Source organism: Hipposideros armiger, unplaced genomic scaffold (assembly GCF_001890085.2).
Source record: "Hipposideros armiger isolate ML-2016 unplaced genomic scaffold, ASM189008v1 scaffold_39, whole genome shotgun sequence".
Classification (NCBI taxonomy): Eukaryota; Metazoa; Chordata; class Mammalia; order Chiroptera; family Hipposideridae; genus Hipposideros; species Hipposideros armiger.
Genome location: NW_017731389.1, coordinates 2,526,855 through 2,543,359, shown reverse-complemented (window position 1 = coordinate 2,543,359; position 16,505 = coordinate 2,526,855). Strand labels below are relative to the sequence as shown.

General features: G+C 36.0%; 1 protein-coding gene across 3 annotated transcripts in view; it reads left to right on the top strand.

Moving 5' to 3' along the window:
• The window catches only part of CABCOCO1 (ciliary associated calcium binding coiled-coil 1), a 793,651-nt gene extending 777,395 nt beyond the window's left edge, over positions 1-16,256 (top strand). For 2 of the 3 annotated variants that reach the window (XM_019638395.1, XM_019638397.1), the window contains 3 exons: positions 9,655-9,777; positions 10,202-10,342; positions 15,815-16,256. In XM_019638395.1, coding sequence (XP_019493940.1) covers positions 9,655-9,777; positions 10,202-10,342; positions 15,815-15,889 — 339 coding nt within the window. In that variant the 3' untranslated portion in view covers positions 15,890-16,256. Of the gene's footprint in view, positions 1-9,654; positions 9,778-10,201; positions 10,413-15,814 lie in introns of all 3 variants that reach the window. The other variant, XM_019638396.1, reaches the window with a different exon arrangement.
• The last annotated feature ends 249 nt before the right edge of the window (positions 16,257-16,505 follow it).

Genomic DNA, 16,505 nt, shown 5'->3' with positions numbered 1-16,505 from the left:
CTAATCACGCGAACACACCTAGAACTCCATTCATAACTGAGAAAGGCAGGTATTGCAGTGATGCAACAATAAACCATTAAGTTTGCTTCTCATAGTGTTATTATTTTTCATGATAAACTTTTTAAACTGAATTGTAGTTGTGGTTGATCAAATAAACTGGCAACCCTGAATTTTTTAAATGAACAATCACCCTAATGGAATACTCAATACCTAATGAACGCCTCCTATGTACAAAGACCTGAGCTAGGGACCCTCAAGATGAATACAAGGTCTCTGCCCTCAAGTTGTTCCCACAAAGTGGTGGGTGATCACTCATGCATGGCTATAATCCAAGGTTCAATGTAATAAGCCCTACCCAAGAGACACACGCAAACTACTTGAAAGCACAAGGGAGATCAAGAAAAACTTCACGGAGGTGAATGAGCTGGCTGGAAGGCCAGCTGGAATATTGACTGGCAGGAATGAGGGAGAAATGCCGCCCCTCCTCCCCCACCCCCAGCAAAGGGAGCCGCACAGTCAATAGTCCCGGCTGTGGAAGCACCTCCATCCACGCTTTCTTTTCTTTTATTTTCTTTTCTTATTTTTGGCATGTAGCAAATATTTATTGAGCACCTACTATGGCAGGCACTATTCCTTTTGGGAATGTGTAAGCAGTCCAGTGTAACTGTAGCTCAAAGCAAGAACTTGGATCTGAAAGTTACATGATGCTCTTACGTTGTGAAAGAGAAGGGGGCAGGCGTGGCAGACATCACGGAGATGCCCCCCAAATGTTTTGTGGTTGATTTGATGTTAGGGACAAGGGAGAGGGAACAATTGAAGACAACCTCAAAGTTCTGAATCTGGTCAACAAGAAGCTGTTGATGCCACTGAGAGATAAGGAAAATGGAGGAGGATACGGTTTGAAGAAGATAATTAAGGATAAATAAATGGACAAGACACAGCCTGCCTAAGATTCCAGTAAGCACTGGGTGTGTAATCAAAATATTCTTCTCCCTCATGACAGAAAATACCGAATCTGTGGGTCTTCATAGACCAGCGACTTTTAAGTCTTGTATAAATATAGAAAAAGCCACTTGAAATTTAGTAACGTAAGACATAACATCTGTAACTGGACTACAGGTGACCTAGCCCAACCCCCTAATTTTACAAGCAAAGAAACCACGTCTCCAACATGCTCTCTATTGAGTGGCAGGGCAGATCCAGGACCCTGACTACACATTTAAGGGGAAAAAAATCCAGATTTCTAAAACATTCAAATCTGGAGTAAAGACACCATCTGAATTTTTTAGAGTTGCTGTTATTTTGGTTTGTTTTTAAACTAGTATGATTTACAGATTATAGTTGAAAAGTCTTTTTTTTTTTGAGAAAATTTATTGCTGTATATACTACTGTCTACAAAATCACTTTTGTGGTTAATTTCCAGTAATTCAGATGCCATGAAAAGCCTCAGAACCTTAGAGTACCTAGAGCTGTTCCTTGTATGGTCGTTATTAAAATAACGACTCCCCCATGTATATAATAAGAGGCTGCCCTGCCTTGAAGGAAAGGGTTGGGTGCTTCCTGAAAGAGCTCTGTTTCTAGAATGCCAGGCACATCAGAGTAATTGACAGCAGTTTCCTCCTCCAGAGGAAGAAAATCATGCCCTGCTGACCAAGGAAGAGTGTCTAATACAGTTACAGGATCAGTTAGTGGAGATTTTAAAAAAGAGGGGGAGGGATGGTGGAGGGAGCTAAGCAGAGAGGGAAATATTTATAACTCTGACAACATGTTTCCTTGTAATAATTTATGAGCCCACTGGAGAAAAAGGAAACACACAAACTATGAGCAAAATATCCAAAACGTAAACATCATGCTTTCTGCAAATTTTCTTTAGTTAAAAATTAAGGTTGAGGTTGACTAAAGTAAATGACTGTATTTTCGTGGTCTCTTATTTCCTTGATGCCAACTGATTTACAACTTCCTGTGTTGTTTTTTAATCTATATTTGTCAGCACATTTTTAATGTCAGATTACTTAAAATAGACATCTTGGGTCTAAGAGGTCAGGAATAATAATATTATGTTGACTTCTCTAAAGGTTTCATAGCACTTTACAAATATTCTAGTTTGGCCTTAAGAAGCTTTATTATTTCTAAATGAAATTTGTTTCAATGTAGTTTAAGAAAGTTTTTGGTATTTTGGTTTTTTTGGCAGGGTTGGGTTTTTTTGGGGTTTTTTTTTTTTTTTTTTTTGGTTTTTATTTTTTGCTTTCCACTGATGACTTCAGGACTGAAGTGCAGTTCATTCAGTATACTTGGAAGTTAAGTAAGTTACATGGGTAGCTTTATCCAAAAAAGATTCAGCCTCTCCTTACTCAGGTAGTTTAAGCTGTGAAAAATAACAGGGAGCCCATAAAAGAGAGACCAGAATCAAGGACTTAGGGTCCTTCCATTGTAGTTTCTCTTCTAACCATTGTGATTTGTCTCATGATTTCTGCAAATTTTAACTACTTGTCTAAAAAAGATATTCTCACATATGAAGGCCATGAAATATCTTCATCTTCATATAAGCTATCATAAGGCATGATTAAAATGCAATATATATAAAATAAAAAATTTTAATTCACATTTGATAATTCAAAACAGGCTTTCCACAAAGATAATTGCATCTTTATTATTCTGACTAATTGACAGATACTGATAATTTCCAACTGTTAAAGCAAGAGATAATTCCGAGTATTTCCCTAATTTTAACTGTTAAAAACTTCACATTTAAATAGAACATTCTAAATGAAACCAAACAAAAATTCATCCGTGATCAGAACTGTTTGAAATAGTTTACAACTGAGTTCAAGGATTTGTCTTTTAGAGTATAACTTAGTAAGCTAAACAAAGATACACTGAGTACCTTCTAAAAATAGTTTTGAAAAGCATTAGTTATTTTCTAACTATTTATAAAGGAGCCAACCATACTTTCCGTCTCTCACATTGAGGAAGTTGGAGGATAAGGTCAATCTAAGAATCAAAAATACAGTGTTGAATTTAGTAATTTCAAGAACTCTGGTATTTCAATTTTCAAAAGAAAGACATGTTGAAAGTTTGCCCTGTATGCCCTAACGCTTTACTTTTGATGAATTTTGTTAAAGGAAGCCTTTTTCAAATGAAATCAATCTGCGCAACCACAAGGCACACTGGATACTAAAAAACAAAAGATAAAAAAGACTAATAAATTGGACTGGGGATGGGGAGATGCAGATTTTCTAATCTGAAAGTTAGATGTAAGCACTCCTGTTTTCTAACTAGGTGATTTCCTTAGTCCTGACCGTGCCACTTAACCTAATTATGCCCTGCTATCTAGGTCTCAAAAGGGAAGTTGTTTGGGTCCACGGAATTCTTCAAATAAGATGACATTGGGTATACATTTGGTATTTTAAAGAACTTGACTATATGAAAACAGGGTGATGGCCACGTCTTCATTAACAAATTCTTCTGAGTTAATTAGACTGCTTGGGCAATATTAACAATTACATATAGACATAGCATGGACCAGTGTCCTCAATATGGCTACTCTAATCTGTCTTTCAATGCTGGCATTAGAAAGATGATCCTTTCAATAATAACAGTAATTATAAATAATAATAATAATACACCTTTGGGTTTAATAATACTTTTCCCTTTGAAGAACTCCCAGCATTTTCATCCACATTATCTAATTTGTGCTTGAAACAATTCGATGAAGTAGCCAGGTAGCAATTATCATTATCCTCCTTTTCCAGATAAATAAACGGAGGCCTAGGGATTTTCTTAGCATCACACAATTAGGAGTAGAGCCAGGTCTAAAGCCTGTAATTCAGTGGTCTATCTTCCAGATTATTGCCATCTTTAGAAAAGATCTGGGTATCTGAAGAACTGTTCTATCCCTCAGGAAATGTTTGCACCCGAGCCAGATCTTCTCCTTTTAAATTGCATTTACACTAAGAAGGTACTCTTTTTCAAATTCATTAGAGAGGATTTTGTTGTCTGAGGTCATTAAGACAGGAGTGCTCAGATTTCTTTTCAAAATGTAATGTTGGCCTGAACCAGAAGTACACTAGAAATGCTAAAGATGTCTAAAATACTTTGGAATTCGTTTCTTTAATTATCTAACTTTATTTTTTTTCTTTTTAATTTCGAGCCCAAGTTAAACAAGATCAAATCAAGAGATATAAATAAAAATGGGCATGAGGTGTTAACTGGAGTGTCCTAGCCAGGCTGCAAATTGGTTTACTGTGGCCTGCCAACTTAAATTCCTCCTTGCAGCTTCAGCTGGAATGGGTAGTCTTCATTTCCTGTCCTAACTTGTACTGCGTTACCATTCCCTGTTTAGGTGATTAGCATGTGGATCTGATGGTCTCCAAGCTCTATTAAGTTATAAATGTTCAAACTACCAGTATGCTGTGAGTAAAAATAGAAGTTGCTATTAGATGTCTATTCATACCCTGCAGAAGCCTGGCAACATTTTGAACCTTTTCAAAATGTAAATACTGCATATTAAGCATAGGAAAGAAAATTAATGTGCTGCATTTGCAAATTTATTTCCAAGTCAAAAATGCAAAGGGGGAGGAGGATCTCGCAGCAGAATTGCTATTCTACATTTACAGGATATATTAAGACGTTTATAAGGGCCTGAACACAAAAGAAAAACACTCTAGAAATGAATTCATTTAAGTTTCTCTGATAATCTTAGCTTTTGAATTGACTCTCTTTTGATTTTAAATTTATGGCCTCAAGCTGACATTACCAGAGTTTATTGCATTTTGCAGGTGGTATTCATATGTTGTTTCTTTATGTGTAGTATATTGTGGGCAATGGGTTACAATTTTTTGTTAAAAATTTCCAGAACCACACAAGTACTTCTTAATTAGACTTGCAAATGAGTAATGCCTTTATCATGTGGGGGGAAAATACTTAAAACATTACAGGAATTTGTGCGCCTTTTTTTCCCTTAGTTTGGGAAAAGTTTGCAATAAAGTTTGCTTTTTGAAACTTTGACAGTTTTTAGTAATTTCTCATTTACATATAAAGTCATCATTTTACAATTCCAAACAAATGTCATTTTAAAGCAGACCAGTGTTTTGTATGTGGTCCTGTAGCTCCAAAAGTGTTTACCAGGTTTACCTTGGTTTCTTCCATTCAGAACAGTGGAAAGTTGTCATCTCAATGGTATTTTTAGCATCTTGAATAATTTAATCATTGAATTTAATAATTTAATAATTGCTACCTTAATCATAGATTTCAGCAGTACAAACACTACCCACAAATCACCTACACTTTCTCCAAAGAAAACAAACAAAATACATATCAATAAACAAATAACAAAGAAAAACAATAAACCAAAGTTAATACTATCAAAAATGTTAACACATAAAGTAGAAAAAGAAAGCATGAAGTAACACATTTTTCAGAGAAAATCTTTATAATGCTTCTTAGACACAGTAAAATCTGAAAACAGATTTTAATTCCTATAAGTATGTTTTTGTAGATCTAAACTGACCCTGTACTTAGTTCCAGGAGGGTTCAAAATTCCTATCATTTATTCCCATGATTGAGGCCCATTTCATACTGAATATGTAAATTCTTAAAAGATTTCTAGTGATTGGATTTGGCTTATAAGCAAAGATCTTGGATTTTTTTAAGGCTACATAATGTTTGACAATGAAATTTTGTTCTTATGAGTATTAAATTATGCCAAAAAGCCATTTACTTGATAGTCATTAAATACCATAGCATGATTCAACTAAAGCTCAGATTGTAAACTGTCTTAAATAACACTAATGAAATGTGCACGTAATGAACAATATAACTAACTTAAGTTAATTTTCATGTAACAGATAACATCTGGGGGAAATGTATATTGGTAAGTTATGCAAAACTAATTTTCTAGCAACCACATCTGTAGATGTTATTTATTGTATGTTCACTTAACAGTCCATTATTCTGTTTAGAAATCTATTCTCTTCTTTATTAGAGCTTTTAATGTACTCACCTTGGTTCAAATGGTCTGCTCATTATCTGAAAAAATATAAATGGCATTCACATGGAACAACATGATTGTTTTTATTATATCCATTTGTGTGCAAGCATTCAAAAATGGCAAGAGAAGCACATTTATTGCTTTACATTCAAAGTAATATTTAGGGGGTATTTGAAAGTCAAGCAAAACCAATCATTTGGCCAAATGAATGTATGTGTATAATCAGAAACTCCTGATTTTTAATCTCAGCATTTAGACCTCAGGCAAATCACTTAAAGGCTTCCCCTTTGTTTCTTGATCTGAAGATTATGGGTGCTATTCTCTTATAGAAGAAAGGGGGGGGTTTTGCTAAATCAGGGCACCAAATAGGAGTGTTTTTTTAATAAACATACTTGATCCTTTTTCTGTTTTTATTTTTCTAGATTTAAGAGGTAACATATTAGACTTTTGAGGAAAAAAATATGAGACAATTACAATTCTACAGGAATGTATAAAAATAGTTATAAAACTAGCTTTATTTAATTTGCTTCAACTATTCATAGACTTGAGGAAATTATAACGTTCTTTCAGAAAATCTAACTTAATAAAGCTGACCATGTCTCTCTGTTTTAAATAGATTTTATTACAGAACCAGTGATGTTGTAAAACATGAGGTTTTGTTAAAAAAAAATACAAAGGCCTAATTGTATTTTTTTAAAGAAAGTATTGCATCAGACGGTTTCATTTAAACATATTTGCTGGCTCTGTGCTCTCACCACAATTATTGATTCTAATTCTCCTTAAACTTGTTTTTTAAGAAGTCCACTTAATGGGGGAAAAAAATCACTGTGATGCTTCTGGGCCCTATGTGTATTTCAAACTGTCTATTTGACAGGATACCTTATTATTATTATTGTTTTTAGTGAAATGACTTTATATTTACCCTCTTCTGAAATTGGAATATTTTTTCCCTTTACATTAACTTACTAACACGGCCAAATGTAACTCTTCATGAAAAAGAAAAGTGTAGCTATAGGTTTTGGTTCACTGATAGTATGCCAGCCACCCTGAAGAAAATAAATTCTCACCCCCCAGTTTTGTGCACAAATTAAATCAAATGACTAGCTGTATGAGCTACACTCGTGAAAGTCAAGAAGAAAAGCCCAATTCTCAGTCAGGGCTTCAAGTTCTTGGGCTAAACGGCAGCTTCACTTCACCAGAGATGTGACAATGTGAAGATGAGGAGCTCCAGGTTTCCAAGTGTGTGCCCAGCGCGCATGCACACACACACACACACACACACACACACACACACACACACACACACACACACACTGCTAAAGACCAGGAAAATTGGGTAATCGGCAAATAGTTCAGATTTGCCTTATAGAGAAATCCGAACCACAGAGGTGTGAGGGGAAAAAGTAAGAGACTTGAGGACAAATATCTGCTTGCATTTAAGTGTATAATCTGATGGAGGTGGGGGCACAGGTGGGCAGGTGGTAGACTCTGCTACCAGGATGCAGAGGTAATTTGTTGAGAACTTCCACCAAGGGGTGAGAGAAAATTAGCAGAAAGGCCTAGCCTGTGTATGGAAAAGCACAGCAACAAGACTAACATGGGGACAACAACAGAATGCTTGCACCTTGCAGATCAGCTCATGTGTACTTCCTCAATGCCTGCAGTAAATCAGGTAACCTCCATTCAATCCCTTTCTCTTTTCCTTTTTCCAATGTCTCACTCACCACCACTCCCCCCAAATTTCTCGCCCTATGTTAAAGTCCATACCACTAAGGAAATACCTCATCATCTTCCCTGTCTCTGGATTCCCATGTGGAGCTTACGTATTTTACCTATAATATTTCAGAGGACACTAAAATATGGTTAGCTGTTTCATTTTCCTAGCTTAGTAAAAAAAAGAGCAGTATAAGGTGTAGGAGGATGGAAAAACAAGTGTGGTGAAAAAATGCACAAGGAATTTTGTAGAAAGCTGAAAATGCTTGTATGTCCCATTTACAGGGAAAAACATACAGTGGCTTAGAATGTGATGAGAGAAAAGAATCATTCTGATATGTTTTCTCAATATTCTATTTTGATTAACATTTAGTCAACTTGAGATAAACAATCTGAAATGATGTCATCTAACATAATAGAGATTAAATGCTTAATAGTATTAATAATTTCCAAATATGGCAACATGATGACATATTACAGTTACTGGAAACTGCATAGGCCAAGAAGTCAGCACACCAGGGTTTAACTCCCAGACCTGTCACTAAGTAATTATTTGACTAAGCCAGTCATTTCATCTTTTGGTTTCCAAATTTCCTTGACTGTAAAGTTAGGACACTTCAATCTTTCTATATATTTATACCAAGCAGCAACTTCCTATAAAATCAAATTAAAATTAAAAATATAAATTCAACACAAAATAGATTGGTATGACCAAGCAAAAACAGCCTCTAGTACATTTCAAAACCTATCAAAATGAAAGATATTAATATTTAAATGAGGAAATATTATACATGTTTATTTGAAATATTGTGGAGAAGTTACAAATGAATGTATGATAATTTCAAGGTTTTTCCAGGCCTTATGGATGGTAATTTTTTGGTGAATTTATGTTTTGCCAGAGTGTTATTATCTTCAAACTTGTAGGCCCAGGGTCTGACATTATCAGCATAGAGTGGGTAGCTTCATTTTAGGGCCACAAAAACAGGCTCCTAGAGCTTAATGTATAAACTAAGACATCACTTTATTGATTTACAATAAGGAATGTAATAGGCATGAAAATCAGAGCACTCAAGTAGACATATCTTTATAGATCACTTGAGATGGAAAGTCAATTTATGATCAAAATGTTGCTTGTTCAACATAGAATCAGAACAAGAGGAACTAATAAAATGATTTAGATGTTTAATGGAATCAGTATTCTCCTCTCCTCTCACTCTCCCCCAAGCTATGGTGGGATGGACACTGCTTAAGTTGACTTCTTTAACTCCTGTTTCTTCATTTCCACTCTTAACCAACCACCATCACCCTCCCTCTGGTGGCCACACTCTTGCTACAGAATTATTAAATGCTCACACTGAAATCTTGCCCTGCCCTCTGTGTTTTTAGTTGATTTTGCAAATCTGCTGCCTGATTTACTGTGTGCTGGCCTTTAGAGCTTTTGTTGCCCTCATCATCATGTTCTTGGTGGCCACTTCTCTATTGCCCCCCAAGAACAGCTAGCTATACCTTGCTGAGTAATATCAGTCACCATCAGGCTGTTATTGAGTGTTCTAAGTGCCAAACCCTCTGCCAAAACTGGAGAAGATATGCAGGGGGTCTAAAATATAGTCTCTACCTAGAGAGCTTGTGGGCAGGAGGAAGGGAACATGGACCCATGAAACAAGTAAAGCTCAGAACAGTACAAAATGAATTCTTGAACCACGTAGTATGGAAAGAGAATTAGCAAGTGGGAAGAATAAAATGCGAATTATCAGATACAGAGTGCAAAAAGCACTGGAGAACTAAGAGGACAATGGCATGAAGAACTCAGAGGAGACAGCACTTAAAAGGTAATAGACTGGAATTTTTATATATACATATATACATATACATATATAACCTTTAAATTGGCTGAAATTGTGGTTACATACCAAAGGTTTGGTTATTATACAGCTCTTTTTCTTCTCCTCCAGCAAATGATAGAGGTCGTCAAGCCTTCAGGTGGCCTTTTCCCCAACCCTCTAGAAGAAGGAATCTCATTTGATATTTACTCAACATTCATAAAGCCGCCCCCAGCATCGGATACAGAAATGAAGGTATCTTTCCTTTTGTCTCTTAATTCACCCTATCTCAGCATAATATTCTCTATGGGCAGAAGGAAAGGAACCAAATGCTCTTCCATTTTCTTTCACTCTGATTTTTCCCAGATAAATGTAAATATTCGCTTTACCATGGATTCACAGGTGAGCCAGCTAAGGGTGGTTCAGCGATGTTAATCTTTTCCACCCCATCCTCTCCAATCTCCACGTTTACTTTTTCCAAAATAAGCACTGCTTAGCACCATGACTTGATCTGTCATGACGCTCATAAGTGACGAAAATGCAGGAAGACGGCAAATTAAAATCTCCTTCCAGATGGACATCATTCCTGGTAGAAAAGTACCCAAGAGAGGTTTAAGGCTGAATTAATCCTTGGATGCTCCAGATATCACCTGAGTGTTGTTTACTTTCAATATTATAGGGATTGGATCAAGAACAAGGCCCTAAGGAGCCCCAGCCAGAAGCCAGCACTTCCGACACAGATCCTTTAGTTGGTTTCACCATTGAAGATGTAAAATCAGTGCTGGGTCAAGTCACAGATGACATTTTAATCAGCATTCAGGTACTCAGCCTTGAGAGTGTGCTCACTTACTTCGTTACTGCCTAATTAGCCAACCTCAACCTTAATGCCTGTAAGTACTACCTACACTCCGCTGGCGAGAGCAGTGTTTATGATAGAGGAGTTCAGTTTAACATGGCCACATAATTCTCAGCTGAGTCATCTGAGACTCAAGAAGATCACAAAATAGATTTGCTAACAGCATGTACTGTGGTATGTGTTATCATTTATAAAATCATTCGGCAATGAAACCCCAAAAATAACATGGTAAAAACTTTGTGCCTGTCACACTAAAATTGCTCATACAAGAGTAATTAGAGTACATTTTAAAACAGTAAACACTGAAGATCAAACCATAATTCTTAGCTAAATCTTTTCACCAAATTTCTAAAGAGAGGCTTTCAAATCTTTGAACTCCCTCTCAGATAGTTGGTTCCTTTTCACATATCACTAATATCTAAGCAGTTTATACCAGTGGCTTCATGAAAATGGTGATGACACCTGCCATCTCAGTAGCAATTGCCAATGATGGATCAATTGGCTTAGGTTTATGCTTAATATTTTTTCCTGTCAAAAAAAACCCCACACATTTCTACCTCTACACAAAGACTGGCATCATTGCCCAGGCAAAATGATTAAATAAGTGAATTGCGTATTTTGAGAGGATTTATAATTTCTTGTGGAAATGGCTGTGAATCAATAAGACAGTATACTGCATGTTTAAAATATTTATGCATCTCAGGGAAAGATTTCGTTGTTAGCTGAACATGAGACTATATATAAAAAGCACACAGTATTAACAACTAATTTTGAAAGAGCAAAAGATTAGCTTGGCATAAGCATACCTTGTTACTTGTTTAATCATCAAATGTTAATGCACTATTTACATGAACATTTAATGATTTGATGCCAACAGAATCAGCCAAAGTCCTTGGTTTAATAAGGAGCATTTAGTGTTTACCAGAAATAGTGGAAGAACACGTCTTACACAAAGCTTTATTGTTAAAAACCCCATGAATGTAATAACTGGTTACTGTGTGTAAGGGCAGAGTGCAGTTGAATTAAGCTGAGTTCAGAACATATCTCCTTTTTATATTTGATAACATTTCATCTAAATATAGTTTATGTATAATCATGGCCCTGGGCTCCTTTGCGATCCTGTGGCTCTGAAATTATTGCTGAGAAGCGACTAGACAGTAATAGAATTGTTTGCAGGCCCCAAAAATTGAAAACATCTTTACCAAGGCCATGTTCCATGTAGTGAGTATGTTTTTAACTATTCATTGATTTTTTTTAATATTACAGTCTGCAGCATTTATGCCACTACTCTATAACAGAAAGAATATGATAGCTGCATGCGTGTATTATTGTCCCATTGGCCTGAAGCTATCCTTCACTGGGCTTAGAAATTTGTGAGCGGGTTCATCTAAGTATAATTAGACTTTGAAAGAACTTGGAAACCAAAGGTGAGAGATGCAGACCCTTTAGGTGCCATTTCCATATTAAGTGGATTCATGGCTTAACCTGAGCCAAATTACTACCAATTTTTCAATAAAATGCTTGATGATGTGGATTTCTACAATGTCTCAAGATTGCAAACCCCTTATGTATTTTCTTCCAGTAATCCGAGTAAACTATGCAAATTAGGCAGGCACTTCTCTGATAAAGAAATTGAAAAATGAGATACACAGGAGGATTGAGTCATTTGTCCTAAGTTTCCCAGGTCAGGAAGTGATGAAAGACTCTGAATGGGAGCCGTAAACTGGGTTCTAATTCGAATTCCAGTGTTATCCACAAAAACCACATAACCTCTAATGTCATGACCAGACTACTTTGGATTTTAATACCCCCGTGGTGTGGCACTTTTTCAGTGTTTACCCTTGTGTCTTGGTCAGATTCCAAGTTAGGTAATTGCTCTCTGCTTACCTAAATTCCTCCCCCTGTTTTAGATGGGTAAGTGAGTTTCCACAGAAAGCCACTGTATTCATAATTTAATGAATTGTTATTTGTAAGATGTTTAAAGTTTTCCGATAGCTTTTTCTCCATCTTTATTTAAAAGCCATACTGTTATTATATTTTTTGGAGGAAAAAGAGAATTCATGTTTTAAGTACGGGTTTTTCAGAGCTCCTTCTCCAGTGTGGTTACAGGCATATTTTACGTTCAGTAATTCAGAAATTTCTGAAAATGTAGTGTGAATCCTTAATTTTTTTATATGAATCCACTTACTTTCCCGTTGACTCACTTTATAGTTTTAGAGATTTATTAAGAATGAAGTTATCTTGGCCCTGAGATGTTAATTAAAATTATACTGAACAGAGCAAACATTTTAAGCTTATATAGTTTAGGTATTTTAATTTTAAAGATACATTCAAAATGAAATTATTTTGGCCCTGAATTGTACAATAAAAAAATTATACCCAATGGAGCAAACTTTAATATATTTAAAGAATTATATTTCAGAGAAATATGAATGCAAACACTAAATGCTTGCTGTTAAATGTTGGCTGTTGGCCCTGTCTAAGCAATAGGGTAAAATAATGTGAAAACCATGTGAGAAGTTTGCCATCATGGGACCGTAGGTATATTTAGGTCAACTTGAGTTTCCAGGTTAGAAAGCTTGAGAGTGAGATCACCTCAAGGTAGTGCTCACTGAGAGGCTTTGAACCCAGGTCATGGGTTTCCATTCTTCCTAAAAGGACATAGAACATACTCAGTCCTAGTGGCTGTGGGCTTGCTTGTCTGGCCAGCAGCGTCCTATGGAATAACAAGAAGACATGATAGACTAATGACAACCTGTTCTTGACTAGACAGGAGTCTTTTCAGCCAGGTCTTCTGGTTGTGCTTGAACTGACGTACCGATCACCACAGCGGCCTAGAGACCTGAAATGTAACTCCCCTCTGTCCGTACACCACTCTATGAACCGTGCACCTCATCTTCATGAACCTTTTCCTCAAAGCCCACACTTGTATAGATGAATTCTGTTCCAATGAAATACCAGAAAGGTCTCCAGGTTATTGTGAAAACCCTGGTGAAATAGTGAAACAGAAGCTGGTAGAGGATAGTACATCTGTTATTCTTTGAAAAGAAATGAGATTACTGATGGACATACAACACATTATAGTCATGCACCAATTAACGACAGAGATACATTCTGAGAAATGTTCGTTAGGCGATTTCATCATTGTGCCAACTACACAGCCTACTACTCACCTAAGCTGTATACTATAGGTTATCGTTCTTAGGCTCCAAGCCTGTACATCATGTTACTGTACAAAACAACATGAGATTAAATCAAGCACAAAAGAAAATAATGCAATCAAGAGACCCGGTAGACATGAGATGTCTGAGGCTGCTGCTGGCATAACAAGGCATACTGTTTTACAGCAAGCTTTTTCTTATAAGTAGAGTACACTCTAAAATAATATAAAAAGTATAGTATAGTAAATACATAAGTCAGTAATATAGTTGTTTATTATCATTATCAAGTATTATGTATGTACGTACATAATTGTATGTGCTATACTTTTATACGACTGGCAGCACAGTAGGTTTGTTTACACCAGCATCACCACAAACACGTGCGTAATGCCTTGTGCTGCAACATCACAATGGCTACAATGTCACTAGGTGATAGGAAATTTTCAGCTCCATTATAATCTTACTGGACCACCATTGTATATGTGGTCTTTGACCAAAATGTCCTTATGCAGCACCTAACTATACTGAAAGTGGGAAGAGTTGATTGTTTAGTTAGAACAGTGCTTCCCTATCCTTTGGAATGTGACAAGATTATCTATTCAAACCATTTCAGTCCTTAGATGGTCTAATCTTTTGCATGACCTGAAGAAGTAGGAGTCACATAGTTTTAAAATATTCCATGCCATCATATCCATGAAATATAGCATTAGTGAATATATCACAAAATTAGGAGTTGGAATTATGAATTTAAAAGCTAGTATGTAATGTTCACATACTTAATTCTCAACTACTTACTTTTTCAGGTAAGAGCTAATACCTTAGGTGGTTCAGTGTCTTGCTCAAGGCTATACAGCTAAACTAATCCCTAGGTCTCCACACTCCTAGACCAGTGTGCTCCTCTCAACTGTACCAAAATCATGCCTGAGGGGGTTAGTGATGCCTAAAAAATGACAGAGTTCCCAGATAACCTGGAGGATGATGTTCATCCCTCCTTTCGTCCTCCACCCAATCACCAAGAAAGAAAAAAATGAAAAACCAGAGGCCAGAGCTTGATCCAAGCTTGATAAAACTTGAATCACAAAAAGACTGATGCTCACATAAGAATCCAGAATTGTTGACACCAATGTGATCTTTTCAGTAATATCAATTCTTGCTATGAAGGTAAAACAGAATCTCCTCAGATAAGGCAACTAGGATGTCCATTTCAAAACTATCTATTCTAGTTGCATAGATATATAGGTAATAGATAGATAGATAGATAGATAGATAGATAGATAGATAGATAGATAGATAAAAATGGAAAGCTATATCTAGACTAAAGCAGTATTTGATTTTTTAAATTTCCCCTATATAAATTAAAATAAGTTTCTCATAATACAGTTACCCTGAAAACTTCAAATTATGTTATAGACATGAACATTCTAAACTTCAAATTAGTTATTAACACATATGTATAAACTACTCCTTCTACACGTGAGGACCTTTTTAAATCACCTAAACAAAAACACCAGTTTTACCACATTGCCCACCACTGGTTACTCTACACATAATTTTATTATCCATCATAAAAAAGAGAAGACATTTCCAGAGCTACTAGTGTTCAGCTAATGTGAAAGTATTTCTGGAATTGTGCAGGTAGCAGTGTTAGTCCACAGAATATCACTGCCAGAGGCTAAATGCTATCACAGTTGCAGCAAACACGAAAACCTGTCAGCAATCACTTTTTTCTACCAGAACTATACCACAAAGTGGCATAATTCCAGGAGTTCTAATGTATGATGAATACTTTTAATTATGAAAATTGTTCTAATTGTGAGATTATTTGTGTTGTTATTTCACAACAGAAGCTTTCCGGGATCCCATTTAGAATGTATTACACAGGAGACAAGAACATTTATTGCAAAGGGGTGGGGAGACTAATAACATTGCAGTAACTGAGCCCTGAGCAGTTATTCGGATTCGGTGCTTATTGGTAAAGTCTGTCTGAAAATACAGATAAATTATCCTATCTTCCAACACAAGGCTGTGTGAAAAATGGCTGTCCAAATACCACTTCCTGTTCATAGCAGACATGCTATACATTGGGAATGTGCAGAGAAATATGATAAAGTGTTATCACATCACGACAGGCTGAAACACGGCTATGTCTGCAAAACAGGAAGGTGTGTGAGGGATAATGTCTGTCTTTAGGCACTATAGTATGTCAAAACCACAAAGACAATGTGCAGCAAAAGATAGCTCCATCATAACCACTTTTTTATGATTGTCTTCACAGACCGAGATAAACGAAAAGCTGCAAATACAGGAAGAGGCCTTTAATGCACGAATAGAAAAATTGAAAAAGGCCTGAGGACTCGGTACAAAGAGAGTGATGCTAAACTTCACAGAAACAAACAAAAACCAGTCAGAATAATAGACTCTCTAGAGCATCGACTCTCCTTCATTTAGTTGGGAGAGGAAAACCAAGGTCCGCTTTTTATTATCCTAAGTAATTAGAAAAGTATTGGCCCCGATTTTGCTATCTCCTGTCCCATAACAGCCTCTGGATTTATTGCACCAAGTGTAATAAGAGCATTTTGTATACAAGAGTTTGGAGAATTATATATAAAAATACAATTACTTTTACAATACTCCCTTGACATTTTGACTAATAAATGTTATTCATCTTCAAGAAGAATGAAGCCGACGTTTTTAAATAAAGAAAAATAATAATTTTATCCATATTGACCCAAATGAACCGCCACATCAATGGAACACTATGAACAGATAGCACTACCACACTACTGATGGTAAAACTTGCTAAACAATAGCTATTCAAATGCATATAGTAGGGTTTTTTTTTTCTTAAATCATTTGGTTTTCTTGGGGATAAAACTTGCTAAACAATAGCTATTCAAATGCATATAGTAGGGTTTTTTTTCTTAAATCATTTGGTTTTCTTATTTAAATGTTTCCGTGTGAAACCA